The following is a 21,758-nucleotide window of genomic DNA, read 5'->3' as shown; positions in this document are numbered from 1 at the left end:
TTCATCAAGGTATTCCTGCAGCATAAAACTAAGTGCCAAGGCTGGGATACGAACCTGGGTGTCCTGCTCACGATTGGATTGGATTGTTTGGGGGAAGAGACCAAACAGCGAGGTTGGCTGTGAGCACTATGGTTCAAATGGCTCTGAGCACTATGGGACTTAACATCTATGGTCATCAGTCCCCTAGAACTTAGAACTACTTAAACCTAACTAACCTAAGGACAGCTCACAACACCCAGTCATCACGAGGCAGAGAAAATCCCTGACCCCGCCGGGAATCGAACCCGGGAACCCGGGCGCGGGAAGCGAGAACGCTACCGCACGACCACGAGCTGCGGACAACAGCGAGGTCATCGGTCTCATCGGATTAGGGAAGGACGGGGAAGGAAGTCGGCCGTGCCCTTTCAAAGGAACCATTCCGGCATTTGCCTGAAGCGATTTAGGGAAATCACGGAAAACGTAAATCAGGATGGCCGGATTGGCGGGATTGAATCGTCGTCCTCCCGGATGCGAGTCCAGTGTGCTAACCACTGCGCCACCTCGCCGGTCCTTCTCACGAGTCAGATGCACTAACTACTACGCCGACTGGCACAATGGCTTTGAAAAACTGCACGTACTACCACAGTGTGCCTCCTTTCCCAGTCCAAATTCCCATTCGAGCCTCAGCGCACTGGTATTCCTCATAAACTAGAACAACATTGCAGGGGATCTCCAACTAGATTGGAATAGCACCTCATCATCGATCGAAATGTGGGATCCTGCCTGAAAGCCAGGAATAAATGCTTTAATCAAATGAACAGGTTTCCAGAGAAAATTTCACTCATCGCTTCAGTCTGCATATATACATCGTAGATGTTTGAGACTTTAAAAGGCGCCTGGAACCCTATAGGTTCAGTTTGATTAAAGCACATACACTGATCAGCAAAAACACCTCCCTAGTAGCCACTTCGTCCACCTTTGGCATGATAACAGCACGGACGCATCATGGCATCACATCTGCAAACACACATCGCCTAATTCCCGTAAATTCCAGGGAAGGGGTCGATGGGCTCTGATCCAACCTTCAGTCACATCCCAGATGTGTTCGATCGGGTTCAGATCTGACTAGCTAGGGGTCCAGCACATCAACTGGAACTCGCCACTGTATTGCTCGAACCACACCGTCACACTCCTAGCCTTGTGAAATGGCGCATTATCTTGTTGAAAAATGCCACTGTCGTCGCGAAACACTGCTTTCAAGACGGGGTGTACATGGTCTGCAAACACTGTACGATACTTCTTGGCAATCATGGCACCTTGCACGAGATACAATGGACCCATGGCTGCCCACGTGAATGTTCTGCAGAACATAATGGAGGTGCTGAAAGCTTGCCTCCATCCTACAGTACAGATGTCAAGCAGCTGAACCTCTGGAAGACAATGGATTCGCGCCCTCCCATTGGCATGATGAAGAAGGAATCGGGATTCATCAGACTGTGCAACGCTCTGCCACTGCGCCAATGTCCAATGCCGACCGTCACGTGCCCATTACAGTCATAGTTGCTGGTGTTGTGGTGTTAACATTGACACATAAATGGTTCAAATGGCTCTAAGAACCATGGAACTTAACATCTATGGTCATCAGTCCCCTAGAACTTAGAACTACTTAAACCTAACTAGCCTAAGGACATCACACAACACCCAGTCATCACGAGGCAGAGAAAATCCCTGACCCCGCCGGGAATCGAACCTGGGAACCCGGGCGTGGGAAGCGAGAACGCTACCGCACGACCACGAGCTGCGGACGACATATAAATGGGTCATCTCCTGTAGAGGCCCGTCAGTAGGCGTGTTCGGTGCACTGTGTGTTCACACACATTTGTCCTCTGCCCAGCCTTAAAGTCTGATGTTAGTTCCGCCACAGTTCACCACCTGTCGTGTTTTACCAGTACGACGTCCAAAATCTGTAATGAAGTGTGGCCGCCCAACCCCACGATGTCTGCATGTGGTTTCACCTTGGTTTTGCCATGCATTCAAGGCACTTACCACAGCACTGCTCGAACACCTGGCAAGTCTTGCCGTTTCCAAAATGCTCATGTTGAGACTCCAGGCCATAATAATGTACCTTCGGTCAAACTCAGATAGATCACATACCTTCCCATTCAACACACAGCACTCTCACTACATGTGCCGTGCGTGTGGCTGAATAGCTGTCATTCCTTACCACGTGAAGTTGCTATCGCCCAGACTGATTCGTATCGATAGTAGATAGGTGGTCGTTATGTTAGTGTAGTGACTTAGCAGTCAGGCGCTGGCCTCCCATTGCCGAGTAGGGCTGTTTGTATCCACACCTATATTTTTTGTGTTTTGCTTAAATCTATCATGGTAATACCAATCTGACTGCTTCTGTCATATTTTTTTATCGTCAGCCCTAGTGTTTTTCAAGAAATATTTAGCTTTTTCACTTTTACCCTCATCCAGTTATTTCCCATATGTGGCATCAGTATTGCTATCAGTGCCTCATTGTTACCAGTACTACACATAATAACAATTAGATCATATTTCAGGCTAATGTCAGTGAGCGAGGTGGCGCAGTGGTTAGAACGCTGGACTCGTATTCGGAATAACGGTGTTTCAAATCCGCATCGAGGCATCCGGACTTACGTTTTCCAGCATTTCTCTAAATCGCTCCAGGTTAATGAAGGGATGGTTCGTTTCAAAGGGCGCAGCCGATTTCCTTCCCCGTCCTTGACACAATACAAGCTTGTGCTCCGTCTCTAAGGAGTTCGTCGTCGATGGGGCATTAAATCCTAATCTTCCTTCTTTTGTTCCAGCTAGTGTTAGTAACCAAGTGGACTAGCGTTTGAACGAGGGAGTGACGATGTGTTAAGTTCCTTAACCACTCTGCTCCCCTCCTAACCAACCAACCACCCACACTACCCCTCAACCAGCCGCTCAAGGTAAATACCAGGATGGGACGTTAAACCATAATATTGTTTCCGTCGACGGAGGGTCTTCAGTACAACTTCTAAAGAAGCTGTATGGTGTAAAATTCTGGGAAACCAGAGGTCACCGGACGGTAGGGTCTGACTGCTTTGCTGTCAGTCTGCCTGAGGCGTCGTTTGGAAGTCATTATGAGGATGACGAAGTCAGCAAATAGCTCTCTCAACTGATAGTCTCAGCCTCTCCCAATTGAAACCGCGGTTTATTGTTGAAGTATCTCTCCTAAAGACGATGACAGCACATCGGCGCTGCTCCCCTCTTCACAGTACTCGGGATCGAACCTGAGCTCCCTGTGTGGCACGCAGGCACACTGCATACTCACCTACATCACAAAATGGGTAAAAGAGACATCCAGTCCCATGTGCAGATTGCTTAACTGAAAAGTTCCAAAGGCAACAAATATTTAACGCGGTGAGTCAAGTATTGCCATAGGTCAAACGTATATCAACTGCATTTTTAAAATAGGAACCTCCATTTTTATTACATATTCGTGTAGTACGTAAAGAAATATGAATGTTTTAGTTGGACCACTTTTTTCGCTTTGTGATAGATGGCGCTGTAATAGTCACAAACGTGTAAGTTCGTGATATCACGTAACATTCCGCCAGTGCGGACGGTATTTGCTTCGTGATACATTACCCATGTTAAAATGGACCGTTTACCAATTGCGGAAAAGATAGATATCGTGTTGATGTATGGCTGTTGTGGTCAAAATGCCCAACAGGCATGTGCTATGCATGCTGCTCGATATCCTGGACGACATCATCCAAGTGTCCGGACCGTTCGCCGGATAGTTACGTTATTTATGGAAACAGGAAGTGTTCAGCCACATGTGAAAGGTCAACCACGACCTGCAACAAATGATGATGCCCAAGTAGGTGTTTCAGCTGCTGTCGCAGCTAATCCGCACGTCAGTAGCAGACAAACTGCGCGAGAATCGCGAATCTCAAAAACGTCGATGTTGAGAATGCTACACCAACATCGATTGCACCCGTACCATATCTCTGTGCACCAGGAATTGCATGGCGACGACTTTGAACATTGTGTACAGTCCTGCCACTGGGCACAAGATAAATTACGGAACGTTGACAGATGTTTGCACGCGTTCTATTTAGCGACGAAGCGTCATTCACCAACAGCCGTAACGTAAACCAGCGTAATATGCACTATTGGGCAACGGAAAGTCCACGATGGCTGCGACAAGTGGAACATCAGTGACTTTGGCGGGTTAATGTATGGTGCGGCATTATGGGAGGAATTATAATTTGCCCACATTTTATCGATGGCAATCTAAATGGTGCAATGTATGCTGATTTCCTACGTAATGTTCTACTGATGATACTACAAGATGTTTCTGTGCATGACACAATGGCGATGTACTTCCAACATGATGGATGTCCGGCACATAGCTCGTGAGCGGTTGAAGCGGTATTGAATAGCATATTTCATGACAGGTGGATTGGTCGTCGAAGCACCATACCGTGGCCCGCACTTCCACCGGATCTGACGTCCCCGGATTTCTTTCTGTGGTGTAAGTTGAAGAATATTTGCTATCGTGATCCTCTGACAACGCCTGACAACATGCGTCAGCGCATTGTCAAAGCTTGTGCGAACATTACGGAAGGCCAACTACTCGCTGTTGAGAGAAATGTCGTTACACGTATTGCGAAATGCATCGAGGTTGACAGACATCATTTTGAGCATTTATTGCATTAATGTGGTATGTACAGGTAATCACGCTGTAACAGCATGCGTTCTCAGAAATGATAAGTTCCGAAATAAAATATTCAAACGTACCTACGTTCTGTATTTTAATTTAGAAACCCTACCTGTTACCAACTGTTCGTCTTAAATTGTGAGCCATATGTTTGTGACTATTACAGCGCCATCTATCACAAAGCGAAAAAAGTGGTCCAACTAAAAAATTCGTATTTCTTTACGTACTACACGAATATGTAATAAAAAAATGGGTGTCCTCTTTTTAAAAAACGCAGTTGATATCCGTTTGACCTATGGCAGTGCCATCTAGAGGGCCAATCATAGCGCCATCTGGTTTCCCCATCCAAGCTAGACAAGTTTCGTTCTTTGTAGTTTTTTCGTTTGGCGCTTATTTCGTGAGATATTTGGCCCGGTCACGATCAGTGGACCACCCTGTATAGAAGGTGTAAGAGATATAACTGCGGATATTTATATTGGTGGCTGAGGACCATGTACTAAATAACATTACGTCAGTATTTACGTCATTTGCAAAGTAATGATTATAGCCATTATAACTAGTATGTTACTAGCTTGGTTCGTACCCTATAGCAGGCTGTTACTGTTAATTTTTCCCTGACCAGCAGAGCAGGGGTTTAGGTGCGGACAGCTTGACGCTAAACGGTTAGTCTATACTGACAGGCGTAATCCACTTGGTGGTGGAGTTACGACTGTGCAGAAAACATCAGTTCGTAAAGTTTATGACATGCTTATAGGAAGACTGTTCAGTCCAGAAAAAAACGACCAACACGCCGATGTGTGTATGTTATTAATGTACCACATCTCATAACGTCTGCACAGGTACCCGCTACACGCACCGTATCTTGGGGCAGCGAGCATATTATCGAAGCTGTAATCGTCCAGTACTTGAGAACTGCAGCACCTCTCGACCCTAACAAACTTTGCATACAATTTCAAAACCTTTCTCATTGACTCCGCCCAAAATAATAAAAGAGAGTTTATCGAACGTCAGAATTAGGCATGATATTTTCATTTATTACTTCTTTACTACAAACTCATTTCGCAGAGAGTATCTATATATACCACTGGATGTACTTGCAAAATTATATCATTGTAAGAAATGTAGTCCAGGAGATAATTCTGACTTCATAAACATGCGTGGAAAACTCTTTTATACGAGTAGATTGGAGTCTGATTCTTTAAAGAATCCGAGTGGCAGTCACTGGTCTTGTACTAAGGCAGACATCACCACGACAGCTGTCCAAATACAATCGAAAGAAGTGTCTGTCGTACAGCACTGTTGGCTCTAAGTGTTCGGGTGTTCAATCGGTAAAGTTTATCCTGTTCGCAGGCGTTGGGAACTTTTTCACCTGTGTCACTTTTGTGTGCTGCCTGTAGGGTTTAGCCGGCCGTTGTGGCCGAGCGGTTCTAGGCACTTCAGTGTGGAACCGCGCGACCGCTCCGGTCGCAGGTTCGAATCCTGCCTCGGGCATGGATGTGCGTGATGTCCTTAGGTTGGGTAGGTTTAAGTAGTTCTAAGTTCTAGGGGACTGATGATCTCAGGTGTTAAGTCCCATAGTGCTCAGAGCCATTTGAACCATTTGTAGGGTTTATCGCTCACCACTGTGCTGTGGAGTCGCATTCTGTTAATTGCCAGACACTGCTGATCTTCAAGTGCTTATCTTATAAGTTTGTATGTGTCTTAAACGTTTTTCATTCAGTTAAGTATGAGCGTTTAAAAGACGTTAATGGCATCCCGCGGCTGAGAGTGATCGTCACCCTGATAAAGTCCCTATCGTGCGCTGGTAAAGAGTGGAGGAAGAACACGTATCGTTGTGGCTGTAAGTGTGCAGTGTTATGCAGTACACTGAGGTAACAAAAGTCATGGGATAGCGATATTGACGTATACAGATGGCGGTAGCATCGCGTACACGAGGTATAAAAGGGCAGTGAACTGGCGGAGCTGTCATTTCTTCTCAGGTAATTAATGTTAAAAGTTTTCCGACGTGGTTATGGTCGCACGACGGGAATTAACAGGCTCTGAACGCGGAATGGTTGTTGGAGCTAGACTCAAGGGACACGTCATTTCGCAAATCGTTAGGGAATAAATTTCTTAGAGATCCACAGTGTCAAGAGTGTGCCGAGAATACCAAATTTCGGGCACTGCCTCTCTCCACCGACAATGCAATGGCCGACGGTCTTCACTTAACGACCGGGAGCAGCGGCGTTTAGATGTCAGCGCTAACAGACAGGCGACATTGCGTGAAATAACCGCTGAAATCAATTTGGGAGGTACGTCGAACGTATCCGTTACGACAGTGCGGCGAAATATGGCGTTAATGGGCATGGCAGCAGACGACCTACGCGAGTGCCTCTGCTAACAGGACGACATCGCCTACACTGCCTCTCCTGGGCTCGTGACCATATCGGTTGAACCACAGACGGGGAAAACCGTGGCCTGGACAGATGTGTCCCCATTTCAGTTGGTAACAGCTGACGGTAGGACTCGAGTGTGCCGCAGATCCCAGAAAACATGGACCCAAGTTGTCAACAAGGCATTGTGCAAGCTGGTAGTGGCTCCGTAATGGTGTGGGCTGTGCTTACGTGGAATGATGGACTGGGTCCTCTGCTGAAACTGAACCGATGATTGACTCGAAATTGTTGTGTTCGCTACTTGGAGCCAATTGCCATCCATTCACTGAATTCATTTTTATGGATGACAATGCGCCATGTGACTGGGTTACAACTGTTCGCAATTGGTTCTGCACAGCTCGATTTAATGATTTGGCCACGGAGATCGCCCGACATGAATCCCATCGAACATTTATGGGCCATAATCGATACCCACAAATGTTCGATGGTTCGTTCGTGCACAGAATCCTGCACTGGCAATAGTTTTCCGATTATGGACGGCTATAGAGGCACTACAGTTGCAGGGGACTTCCAACGACTTGTTGAGCTGTGCCACATCGAGGTGCTGCAATACGCAGGGCAAAAGGAGAGCCCACACGATGTTAGGAGGTAACCCACGACTGTCGGGCCGCTGTGACCGAACGGTTCTAGGCGCTTCAGTGTGGAACCGCGCGACCGCTCCGGTCACAGGTTCGAATCCTGCCTCGCGCATGGATGTGTGTGATGTCCTTAGGTTAGTTAGGTCTAAGTAGTTCTAAGTTCTGGGGAACTAATGACCTCAGATGTTAAGTCCCATAGTGCTCAGAGCCATTTGAACCGTTTTTAACCCACGACGTTTGTCACCTCAGTGTAAAGACTCGCGTCGTCGACGTGAAACTCGGTGGTGGCAAGTAACAGATCTGGAAGAGGAGCAGAGGGACCAGCATGAGCAATGTCTACATCCAACGAAGTGACCACTGACTACAGCAAGCCCTGGCAATCTTTGGTGACACGTGGCCCTGATTCACATACTTCCTTGAGATCGTAGGTCACGTCACGTGATGCGACAGCAGCACTCCTAGTGCAAAAAATCAAAACTATAGCGTGTGTAACAGTAATGTTTATCTGGTAACACACTGATATGAAGGGAGCCCCTTTCCCGACGCTCCAAGCCTAGATATTATGCCTGAAAACACGGGTTTTCGAGAGTACATTCGTTTTATGTTCACCTTGAATTTATTTCGCAGGCTGGATTGGAACCAATCAGTGGCCAAATGTGGCCCGCGGGCAGCCAGTTGCCCACCTATGATTTACAGAGTCACAATTCGTCACACCGTGAAACACTGTAGACATACAGATTTCTTATACTGTAAACGCAATAATTAACGTTTTCACAGCCTCAGCATTTAGCCAAGTTGTTATACATGGAGATGTTCGGACTTCAACCTTGGACTTGGTTCCACACTGTGGTGACACGAAACTCCTCCCTCCCCCTTGTCCTTCTCTAGAGTGTTTGTGTGATAGTTCCTTTGTAATGGCAGCACTGGTTTCGTCCCTATCAAATTATAAGCTAATATCATAATTAGCATCTATTGTATTTAGAAGGGATAATTTTTTCTTAATTACGTTTGGTACCACCATACAAATACCCATAACATTTACATACCCTCGTTGTTAATGATTAGTCTACATGAAAATTTCGTTAACCATCACTCAGAAAAAAGAAATGACTATATCCTCAAGCGAGTGGAACATGAGACCACTGTGCAACTGCACATAAAGAAACTTTATCATAAATATAAAAGACACATAGCTATAATACAAAATATCTAAACATGATGTCCACTATATGCAGAGACAGTCAGATAAATCGTACAAGGTGACACAAAAGTGCACGGCACAAATTACAGAATGCATTCTTCTCCTGTAGACAAATTATTTCATATTAGCATGGGTCTGGAAACACTTTGTTTCCATGTTATAACCACATTTTCCTCAACGAATTTCAATAAGATAATATCAGATTGCAAATTTTCACAATCGGCATGTATGGGCAGACGTCAATCCTCACGCAACTGTTGAAGCAAGTCATCAAAAAATATTTACTGTCACAGTTTGGAGCAGCATTGTCGGTGTTTCGTTGGTAGGGCGTCACTTTCTGCCACCAGGCTCAATGGGCCAAGTTATCATAATTTCGCAGAGAATGTTCTATCAGATGTTAGCAAATGTCCCTTCAGCTGTGCCACAAAACATATACTTCACGCATGATGGAGCACCTCCTCATTTTAGTGTTACTGTCTGTCGACTTCTAAATAACAGATACAGTGCAGATGACAGGTAGAGATGGACCAATTGGCTGGCCTTCCACGTTCTCCGGACCTAAACATACTGGACATTTATTTGCGGCGCATTTGAAAACTCTTGTGTACGAACCCCAGTACAAGACATTCAGAGTGCCCGTATTGTGGAAGCCTACGAAACCATACGCAATACTCCAAGGATAGATCACCGCATACGAGATTATCTACTACGGCGGATTAATGCTTGTCAATGCCGACAGAGGGCACATTGGACATCTCATGTGAGAAAGAGCTGCATGTGGGATGCTGATGCATTCTGTTCATGTGTATTTCCCATGATTAATGAGTTGGAGAAAATGAGTTCTAACATGGAAACAAAGCGTTTCCAGACCCATTTTCATATAACATAATTTCTTCGTCTACGTGTGAAGAATGTGTCCTGCAATTTGTGCCGTACGTTTTTGTTTCACTCAGTATTTTCTTCGTCCTAAGGGGAACATCTGCTGTTATTAATGCTCAGATAAAAGAGTTTTGTAATGACGTCTCTGGTGCTCGAAACTGCTAGATGGTTCACGACTTCTTCTTCATTACAAAAATCACATAATGGCGATTTCTTCCACCCTAATCAGAATAGGTAGGTTCCGTATGAACAGCTATTCCACAGATCCGTAGGCTTATACCTCCAGACGATACAAAGAAGCGAAATATTTCAGATATAAGTGCGAGACGCATAAAATCATGGATTTGTCCGCTTATGTGTTTACATTTGCGGTTGCTCGAAATAACTACCAACAAACAATAAACCGTTGATACATCAGAAACTTTTTACAGCTATCGTAAGATGTGAGAGAAGTTTCTTCGTAATAACGAATGTGTCAAATATGTAAATTAAGTTTCGTCGTCGTTCCTTTCATCCCATTACTCTGGTGACAGTTGCGGAAACGAAAAGAATGATACTGTGCTTCATGGACATGGGAAGAGCGGTGCTGTTCTTTGCCCCTTTCTGCGTTATCCCTGTTCTGCAACCTTCCTCTTGTCCTCCCACACACGTCTCTCACAGCGATTGCTGTCAGTGTCCTCAGTTTAAATCTACCTGCCTGTAACATGGATTCGTTGTTTCATGAACAAATAAACTACTTCTTTATATGCTGTAGCACCTACTGTTTCCACTATTTACGTCAAAGCTATTTTAGCTATTAGATACTATGTTTGGTGTAAGAATGCTTAGAAGATGTGGGTCGTAATGAATGTAATGCGAAGTATGTAGAATGCCTGATGGCCCTAATTTACCAGAATAAATTAGAGCTAATAAGTAAATAAAACTAAATTCACATATATAATCCGTGAAACGCTTACAGACTGTCATAAAACTAAAGTTCATGACATAAAATATAAGTGTAAGACAAGGTAAAGGCTTGTTCCAATCCTCTTTGACTGTGTCTTACAAAGGAGAGTAAGGAAGCGGTTCAAATGGCTCTGAGCACTATGGGACTTAACTTCTGAGGTCATCAGTCCCCTAGTACTTAGAACTACTTAAACCCAACTCAGCTAAGGACATCACACACATCCATGCCCGAGGCAGGATTCGAACCTGCGACCGTAGCGGTCCCGCAGTTCCTGACTGTAGCGCCTAGAACCGCTCGGTCACTCCGGCCGGCAGTCAGGAAGCGGAATAAAACTTAAATGAATGTCAAGGATCATCAATAAAACTGGGAAAGAAGGAACAGTGTATTGAAATACATTGCCTGGTAGTTGTAGATGATTTTTCTATACTATCTCTTGATCGGATGCGGAGGTACAAGTCAGTCTCTTGGGATGGGCGGATGGTGGAGCAGGTGGAAGAATCTCTAAAAAGAAAACTAAATTTATCACTAGTATTAAAAAAACACCTAAATTTTTATAATCGTACGAGGTGCATTCAAGTTCTAAGGCCTCCGATTTTTTTTCTCCGGACTGGAAAGGGAAAGAAACATGCGCATTGTTTTAAAATGAGGCTGCGTTCATTGTCAATACGTCCCAGAGATGGCAGCACCGTATGGCAGATGGAATTTTACCGCCAGCGCCGAGAATGAGAACTGTTTTAAATACTTAAAATGGCGACGTTTTCCTTACTTGAACAGCGTGCAATCATTCGTGTTCTGAATTTGCATGGTGTGAAACCAATTGAAATTCATCGACAGTTGAAGGAGACATGTGGTGATGGAGTTATGGATGTGTCGAAAGTGCGTTCGTGGGTGCGACAGTTTAATGAAGGCAGAACATCATGTGACAACAAACCAAAACAACCTTGGGCTCCCACAGGCCGGTCTGACGACATGATTGAGAAAGTGGAGAGAATTGTTTTGGGGGATCGCCAAATGACTGTTGAACAGATCGCCTCCAGAGTTGGCATTTCTGTGGGTTCTGTGCACACAATCCTGCATGACGACCTGAAAATGCGAAAAGTGTCATCCAAGTGGGTGCCACGAATGCTGACGGACGACCACATGGCTGCCCGTGTGGCATGTTGCCAAGCAATGTTGATGCACAACAACAGCATGAATGGGACTTTCTTTTCGTCGGTTGTGACAATGGATGAGACGTGGATGCCATTTTTCAATCCAGAAACAAAGCGCCAGTCAGCTCAATGGAAGCACACAGATTCACCGCCACCAAAAAAATTTCGGATAACGGCCGGTGCTGAAAAAATGATGGTGTCAATGTTCTGGGACAGCGAGGGCGTAATCCTTACTCATTGCGTTCCAAAGGGCACTACGGTAACAGGTGCATCCTACGAAAATGTTTTGAAGAACAAATTCCTTCCTGCACTGCAACAAAAACGTCCAGGAAGGGCTGCACGTGTGCTGTTTCACCAAGACAACGCACCTGCACATCGAGCTAACGTTACGCAACAGTTTCTTCGTGATAACAACTTTGAAGTGATTCCTCATGCTCCTTACTCACCTGACCTGGCTCCTAGTGACTTTTGGCTTTTTCCAACAATGAAAGACACTCTCCGTGGCCGCACATTCACCAGCCGTGCTGCTATTGCCTCAGTGATTTTCCAGTGGTCAAAACAGACTCCTAAAGAAGCCTTCGCCGCTGCCATGGAATCATGGCGTCAGCGTTGTGAAAAATGTGTACGTCTACAGGGCGATTACGTTAGTTTCATCGATTTCGGGTGAGTAGTTAATTAGAAAAAAAATCGGCGGCCTTAGAACTTGAATGCACCTCGTACATTGGGCAAATAGGAAATTCGAATATCTAGGAGAGATAACTTAAGGAAATGGGTTAGAAAAATCTACCGTTGTTCGAAGGATAAACAAAATGCAAAGAATGTACGAATAGGAAAACAGGTTCACAATAAAAACTGTACGTCAAGAAAGGAAAAAATCATGATTTACAAAATTCAAGTGAGTGCCTAGTACCAAATTATAGACAAACAGAAATAATAGAGGAAAGAATCATGAAGAAAATTTTTGGTACAATTGAAAGGAAAGGGAGCTTGAAAATTCAGAAGAAATGACGAAATTTAGAAAACTGTAGAAAAAAATAAAAGAAGCAGTAACGAAAAAAGATTGATATTATTTGGGTACTTATAAAGTGTGAACGGCAGTGGACTGACAAAACAGATCGTCAATTATGTTTGATGAAAGAAATTAACAACAATCTAGGTCAGAGATGTTAAAATATTTAGAAATAAACAAAATAAAATCAGAAGAGACATTTTCAGAAGGAAAGAGTTAAATGGGGTAGGATTTCAAGGCAGGAGCAGTAAGTGAACAGGTGTGAAGAAAGAAAAATGAGAAGTGGTGAAAAGATGTAAAATTACTGAAAGAAGAGAAAAGAACAAATGAGAAGGAATTGGAACTGCCACACTGCAACAGGGGAGATGCAGTTCGCCATCTGAATTCTACACACGTATGAGTATCTCATGAAACTTGTAAGCAACTGTACAGTTAGCAAATCAGCAGACTTTCGTATCAATGGGCTCTCTCTCTACAAGTAATGGTTCGACAAGTACAGATGTTCAAAGTCAATAGTTTCTCACTACAGTACCGAAAAAGAAATAGTTACATAAACAAAGCCTCAGCCAAAGCAAAACAAAGGGGTAACAAATGTAGCGAAGTGGGCATTGCTTACTACAGTGGCGACAATGTAAAACGAAGGACGTGTGTCACTTCGAAACTTACGAGCTTTTACTTCGTAACTGGAAGCTGCGTGTGTGCGCACCAAAATTTCTGGCTAGTAATGTGAAAGCAAGTACCTTTTAAAATTCCGATTACTGTGTGTGATCTAGAAAAGTCTTCGCTACCCTACTTTAAAACGCAAACATAACTGTGCAAATTATTTTTCATGTATGTGACACCAATTAATCTAAACTGCATCTGGCTGTCAGTAAATGCATGTAATACTCAGAATGGCTTTGCCACAGAACAGTCACAGACAATGGTTAACTGTTGGGTAACGAAGATATCCCTTCTTATAAAACGCATCTGTTGAATTCATATGAAATTTTGCAAATGAAAACGTTTCCTAATATTTTCACAAAAGGTTCGTTCAGCCCCTGCAATAGATTTCCACCATGGCATTGGATAACTCGGCTCTGTTCTATCTGATCTGCAAAAATGATGAGCTGAAATAAATCACTGTCGCGGCAGTTTGCCTCTTTAATTCTTTTACCGGGCACCCTTGGGAAATTAAACTATTTTTTCCTGTTTTTCAAAAATAATAATGGCTGTTCAGTCAGCGGTGCAAGGCAGGCAGTGCAAGTTTTTGCCAAACGCATTTTTCATTTAACTAGTCAGGATAATCTTCAGTAAAAATGTTCCGTAAATAAGTAACAGGTTATTTTGCAGTTGCATTGAAACCGTTTAATACTCCAGAAAAAACTCGAAATTAAATGAAATATTACTCTTTCTGAACATTACCTTCCTCAGCATAATCATACACCATACTGAATTCTTTTAACAGACATTGCTTTAAATCAAGTAAAATTTAATACTTTAGAGTCCTTACGAAATATCTTTAGAATTGGAAGGAAAATCAGCGTTGGCCGTATTTTGTTCTTTTATTGTCAGCAAAATCGATTTTCGGTCACTTAGTGGCCATCCTCAGTGCTGTAATATACGATTAAAATTGGTAGGCACTGGTATCAAGCTATAACCACAAACTTAGAGCGATCACATAAACTGTTAAGTGATCGATCTAACCTTGTGGTTATAGCTTGATACCAGTGCCTACCAATTTTAATCGTATATTACAGCACTGAGGATGGCCACTAAGTGACCGAAAATCGATTTTGCTGACAATAAAAGAACAAAATACGGCCAACGCTGATTTTCCTTCTCATTCTATCCACTGTTTGGTCGTGGTGCACGCAACACGCCATGGAGTCGCCAATCAATGAAATATCTTTTGTTAGTCCCCCCCTCCCCCCCAAATCAAGATTAAGTTAAAGTACTAAACGTATGACTGATAATTCACCCTGGATTTCAAGACGTAGGTATTCTTAAACACAAGTAAATCTTCACACTACACACCCTTCAACAAAAATTTTGATTGGTGTTACACATTATCGCATGTGCCTTATTAACAAGAACTGTACCACAGTAAATGTGATTGCGTGCCGCGTAGTCGAGAAACGGACACGAAACTCTCGAAGTGTCCACCCGGCAGGCACAGACGACATCATAACAATGGAGGGGAACAGTCCAGATTTCAGTGTGAGAATGTATACGCGCTCAACAGTCACGTAATGCTGCGTGAGCCCTACCTAAGGCCACACTCATTCTGCAGAGCTCTGGGTGCTGTTGTTTTTATTGCAGGACATTCAGAAATTCATGGACGACAGCCCTGCAGGTGTGGTGTATTTCTGCCTCGGCTCAAAGTTCCGACCCGACTCGTTCTCTCTGGAGAAGCTGCAGGCCGTGCTGGACACATTCTCCAGGCTGGAGCAGCGCGTGCTCTGGAAGGTGGACGCCTCCAGCATGCCGTCGCTACCGGACAACGTGAAGACGGCAGCGTGGGTGCCGCAGAACGACGTGCTCAGTGAGTCACATGTTTGTGTTTATATATTTATTATCGCTTACGATATCGACAACTGCCACCTCAAATCTAATGCAGGTCGAACTTCAGCACAGCTACGGAAAGTTTTATACAAAGTGCGACAAAAAAAAGTGGTGAAGAGTACAGAGTTTCTTGACTTCCGCAAGGCGTTCGATACAGTTCCCCGCAGTCGTTGAATGATCAAAGTAAGAGCACATAGACTATCAGACCATTTGTGTGATTGGATTGAAGAGTTCCTAGATAACAGAACGCAGCATGTCATTCTCAATGGAGAGAAGTCTTCCGAAGTAAGAGTGATTTCACGTGTGCCGCAGGGAAGTGTCGTAGGACCGTTGCTATTCACAATATACATAAATGACCTTGTGGATGACATCGGAAGTTCACTGAGGCTTTTGCAGATGATGCTGTGGTGTATCGAGAGGTTGTAACAATGGAAAATTGTACTGAAATGCAGGAGGATCTGCAGCGAATTGACGCATGGTGCAGGGAATGGCAATTGATTCTCAATGTAGACAAGTGTAATGTGCTGCGAATACATAGAAAAATAGATGCCTTATCATTTGGCTACAAAATAGCAGGTCAACAACTGGAAGCAGTTAATTCGATAAATTATCTGGGAGTAGGCATTAGGAGTGATTTAAAATGGAATGATCATATAAAGTTGATCGTCGGTAAAGCAGATGCCAGACTGAGATTCACTGGAAGAATCCTAAGGAAATGCAATCCGAAAACAAAGGAAGTAGGTTACAGTACGCTTGTTCGCCCACTGCTTGAATACTGCTCAGCAGTGTGGGATCCGTACCAGATAGGGTTGATAGAAGAGATAGAGAAGATCCAACAGAGAGCAGCGCGCTTCGTTACAGGATCATTTAGTAATCGCGAAAGCGTTACGGAGATGATAGATAAACTCCAGTGGAAGACTCTGCAGGAGAGACGCTCAGTAGCTCGGTACGGGCTTTTGTTCAAGTTTCGAGAACATACCTTCACCGAAGAGTCAAGCAGTATATTGCTCCCTCCTAAGTATATCTCGCGAATAGACCATGAGGATAAAATGAGAGATATTAGAGCCCACACAGAAGCATACCGACAATCCTTCTTTCCACGAACAATACGAGACTGGAATAGAAGGGAGAACCGATAGAGGTACTCAAGGTACCCTCCGCCACACACCGTCAAGTGGCTTGCGGAATATGGATGTAGATGCAGATGTAGATGTACAAAGAAACACAGCAGAAGAAAGGAAATACAGTACTAAGCTGATGTTAGCACATGTTGAAAGTGTGGTATCGATAGCAACGATGCTACGGATTAGGACCGGCCGAAGTGGCCGAGCGATTCTAGGCGCTATAGTCTGGAGCCGCGCGACCGCTACGGTCGCAGGTTCGAATCCTGCCTCGGGCGTGGATTTGTGTGACGTCCTTAGGTTAGTTAGGTTTAAGTAGTTCTAAGTTCTAGGGGACTGATGACCACAGCAGTTAAGTCCCATAGTGCTCAGAGCCATTTGAACCATTTTGAACCACGGCTTAGGAGCCAGTTAAGTTGGCACTACGACAGACGACGACGACAGCTTCCTCTAGCATGCGCTTTTCAGCTCTACGAGCACCACTCTAGATTCAGCCCATTTGATGAAGAGCAGACGGCCGAGACACTTCGCACCACATTGCAAAGTTATTACTCTTTTTGCTAAAGTAAAGGTGATTTTAATTCACACTGCAATACCGAGAGATTTTCAGCTTTTCCTGCTCCTACCCAAGTAGGGTAGTTGATGACGAGGATGGGATGCGACGCTGAGACCCGTCGTATGTAGAGCAAAGCTGAAGCGAAGTCTCGTCTACCTGTCGGTCCTGACGCAGTGTTTGATTCTTCCGAATTGTCATGAATGTTTAGTGATTTGCAAAGATAAGGAATTAGCTGATGGTTTTCCGGTGGATTTTCGTCGCATTGCTTCCGCGACAGCCGCCGATGCTTCTTTGCAGACTCTTTTTGCAGTATATTCGTACTCAATGGCCTCAATCTGCTACGCAGATTCGATATCCACTTGTTCGATGTTACTTTGTGTTACGTAACAACTTGTCTGTACATCACGGTGTTATCTTGTTACGAACTGACAGTGATCAGTCTCGCCCGTTGCAGTCTGAAATTCTCCGTTTACTGCACGCTGGTCATTGGGGTATAGTGCGGACGAAGCAATTAGCGCGTCGTCACTGCACTTGGGTCGGCATTGATCAACAAATTGAGAATTTGCTTGCTAATTGTCACTCTTGCGCGGAGCAACAATATGCTCCCCGCCAGCGTTTCTTTGCGTGGCCGACTCCTACTGCGCCTTGGCAGCGCGTTCATATTGATTTTGTGGGTCCTTTTTGGAACACCCGCTGGTTGATAGTAATTGTTACGTACAGCAACTTTCCCTTTCCAGAATGAGATTTTCTCTCTGCAGCGGAGTGTGCGCTGATATGGAACTTCCTGGCAGATTAAAACTGTGTGTCGGACCGAGACTCGAACTCGGGACCTCTTTGCCTTCCGCGGGGAGGTGCTCTACCAACTGAGGTACCCAAGCACGACTCACGCCCCGTCCTCACAGCTTTACTTCTGGCAGTACCTCGTCTCCTACGTTCGAAACTATACAGAAGCTCTCCTGCGAATCTTGTAGAACTAGCACTCCTGAAAGAAAGGATATTGCGGAGACATGGCTTAGCCACAGCCTGGGGGATGTTTCCAGAATGAGAGTTTCACTCTGCAGCGGAGTGTGCGCTGATGTGGAAGGTAGGAGACGAGGTACGGGCAGAAGTAAAGCTGTGGGGACGGGGCGTCAGTCGTGCTTGGGTAGGTTAGGTGGCAGAGCACTTGCCCGCTAAAGGCAAAGGTCCCGAGTTCGAGTCTTGGTCCGGCACACAGTTTTAATCTGTCCTTTTGTTGTACCTATGTCTTCTACTGCATCTGCCAGTACTATTCTGGCTTTGACGTCTATTTTTTTGCATTGAGGGCCTTCCTGAAGTTATTGTCTCCGACATTGGCCCACAATTTGTGTCCTCAGTTTGAAGCGTTCTGTGATGCTAATGGCAGCTTTCATCAGATAACACAACAGACCTCCACCCTGACCTCCAGTGAACTCTTGCTTGCCACCACTGAAGTCACAAATGGCGGTGGTTTAGGGTCAGTGGAATGCACGCTACAGGGCGTCTGTCTCGGAGCTGTCGAAGTAACCGATTTGTAACAGTTCGTTGTGACAATGTGGTGCCAACTGCTGCTCAAATAGCTGCTGCAGATGTAGTACGATGCGCCAGAGAGATACGCCGAACACGATGGTCTTTTATTTTGGTAGTGCCACGTGGGCCTTCTGAACCTGATGTTCTTGCGATCGTACATTCTCGTGACCGCTACTGCGAGCAATTATGTATAGTGGCTAAATTCGTGCCTAGTCTTCCTGCAGTATCACGGAAGGAACATCCATCTACATTTATACTCCGCAAGCCACCCAACGGTATGTGGCGGGGGGTACTTTACGTGCCACTGTCATTACCTCCCTTTCCTGTTCCAGTCGCGTATAGTTCGCGGGAAGAACGACTGCCGGAAAGCCTCCGTGCGCGCTCGAATCTAATTTTACATTCGTGATCTCCTCGGGAGGTATAAGCAGGGGGAAGCAATATATTCGATACCTCATCCAGAAACGCACCCTCCCGAAACCTGCACAGCAAGCTACACCGCGATGCAGAGCGCCTCTCTTGCAGAGTCTGCCACTTGAGTTTGCTAAACATCTCCGTAACGCTATCACGATTACCAAATAACCCTGTGACGAAACGCGCCGGTCTTCTTTGGATCTTCTCTATCTCCTCTGTCAACCCGACCTGGTACGGATCCCACACTGATGAGCAATACTCAAGTATAGGTCGAATGAGTGTTTTGTAAGCCACCTCCTTTGTTGATGGACTATATTTTCTAAGGGCTCTCCCAATGAATCTCAACCTGGCACCCGCCTTACCAACAATTAATTTTATATGATCATTCCGCTTCAAATCGTTTCGCACGCATACTCCCAGATATTTTACAGAAGTAACTGCTACCAGTGTTTTTTCTGCTATCATACAATCATACAATAAAGGATCCAGCTTCTCGTAGCCGTGTTACACGATCTCTTTCAAACCCACGGACCTGCTGATAATGGCGTCTTTGGTGCCTGTAAAGAATTCTTGCCTAACATCAGCTCACCGCGTCGAATCTCAAAGGTAACCAACACTCACGTTTATCATAGCGTGTGTTAAGCAAACCTGATTTGCATCCTCGTAATGGCGCTACTACCGTCACTCTTATTCGACTGACGTGAAACTGGAATAGACATCATCTTTCAGATGTAGAAACACGCCTACCAACTTTCGTTTGTCACAGAACTCCTTCTTGGAGTCGCGATATTTTTTCCGCCAGTGTAATTTTACGCAATGTTTTACACTGGAAGTTGGCCTTCAGCATCGTAGGAAACTGCACAGATGTCCATTTGATTTGTTATACAGCTTTTAATTCTGACACATGAGCGTGTTTGACGTCATAGGAATGACGTCAGAAGTCACCATAATAATAATAAAAAAAGAAGCCATCTCAGGTGAAAGGTGGCAACTGTGGGCAGTTTTCGGGTGTGTGTGTAGTTGCTTAGCAGGCCAGTTACTAGCGAAAGGCTCTGGTGATTCGATTCTATTACATAGTATGATGGCAAAACATTGACTACACGATATTGAAGTGGAGCTACGTGTAGTTCTGTACGATAATAGCCGAAAGAATTTTTTGTTTTGTTTTTCACACGCTTGAAATCATTACACACATTATATATATATATATATATATATATATATATATATATATATATATATATATATATATATATATATATATATATATAGGGTGTTACAAAAAGGTACGGACAAACTTTCAGGAAACATTCCTCACACACAAATAAAGAAAAGATGTTATGTGGACATGTGTCCGGAAACGCTTTATTTCCATGCTAGAGCTCATTTTAGTTTCGTCAGTATGTTCTTCCACCTACGCTCAATGGAGCAAGTTATCATGATTTCATACGGGATACTCTACCTGTGCTGCTAGAACATGTGCCTTTACAAGTACGACACAACATGTGGTTCATGCACGATGCAGCTCCTGCACATTTCAGTCGAAGTGTTCGTACGCTTCTCAACAACAGATTCGGTGACCGATGGATTGGTAGAGGCGGACCAATTCCATGGCCTCCACGCTCTCCTGACCTCAACCCTCTTGACTTTCGTTTATGGGGGCATTTGAAAGCTCTTGTCTACGCAATCCCGGTACCAAATGTAGAGATTCTTCGTGCTCGTATTGTGGACGGCTGTGATGCAATACGCCGTTCTCCAGGGCTGCATCAGCGCATCAGGGATTCCATGCGACGGAGGGTGGATGCATGTATCCTCGCTAACGGAGGACATTTTGAACATTTCCTGTAACAAAGTGTTTGAAGTCACGCTGTTACGTTCTGTTGCTGTGTGTTTCCATTCCATGATTAGTGTGATTAGAAGAGAAGTAATAAAATGAGCTCTAACATGGAAAGAAAGCGTTTCCGGACACATGTCCACATAACATATTTTCTTTGTTTGTGTGTGAAGAATGTTTCCTGAAAGTTTGGCCGTACCTTTTTGTAACACCCCGTATATATATTATTACACACGTTACATGCCTTTTATCAGACCACGCGAAACGTTCATGATTACTTGTTCTTCCTGTTCACAAAATCCTCTCTTCCTTTCTTCAGTCCACTTTGGCCTTTGGGCGCTGTTTTCTCATCATTCCCACTTGTACACCTCGTATCTATAGACGCCTTTGTCCATGACGTCCGCTGGATCTAACTGAGCTCTTTCCAGATCAATTTTGACTCGTGTCATGCAGGGTGCAGTCGTCTTGAGTCGCTGGATGTACCTGAGGCTTCTGTTGGTGTGTCTGGTCTGTGGGAGTCTGCTGACGTGTCCATAAAATTTTAGTCGCCTCTTTCTAATGTCCGCTGTGATGTTGGAGAACTTCTCTGTGATGTCTCTGGAGTGAAGCCTATATCCTTCGTCCGTGAGGTTTGGTGCAATAATTTTCCCAATGATTTTTATTTCCTGTGTGAGAATGTTCTCAAGGTCGGCCTTCGTGAGTAACGTCAGTGTCTCACTTGCGTATAGCACCTCAGGTTTGATTACAGTATTGTAGTGACGAATTTTGGTGCAGGCGGACAGACATTTCTTGTTGTAAATACCCTGTGTTTTGTATAAGGCTCTCTTTATTTTCAGTAACCTAGTGTTCTGGGCAATTTTCTCCTTTCCT

General features: G+C 44.6%; 1 protein-coding gene across 1 annotated transcript in view; it reads left to right on the top strand.

Moving 5' to 3' along the window:
* The window catches only part of LOC124798276 (UDP-glycosyltransferase UGT5-like), a 129,694-nt gene that overhangs the window by 62,732 nt on the left and 45,204 nt on the right, over positions 1-21,758 (top strand). The window contains exon 4 of the mRNA XM_047261597.1: positions 15,197-15,419. Coding sequence (XP_047117553.1) covers positions 15,197-15,419 — 223 coding nt within the window. The remainder of the gene's footprint in view (positions 1-15,196; positions 15,420-21,758) is intronic.

This window comes from Schistocerca piceifrons, chromosome 5 (genome assembly GCF_021461385.2).
Source record: "Schistocerca piceifrons isolate TAMUIC-IGC-003096 chromosome 5, iqSchPice1.1, whole genome shotgun sequence".
In the NCBI taxonomy this organism is placed as follows: Eukaryota; Metazoa; Arthropoda; class Insecta; order Orthoptera; family Acrididae; genus Schistocerca; species Schistocerca piceifrons.
The sequence above is the reverse complement of the archived record's forward strand: the minus strand, read 5'-3'. Positions and strand labels throughout refer to the sequence as shown.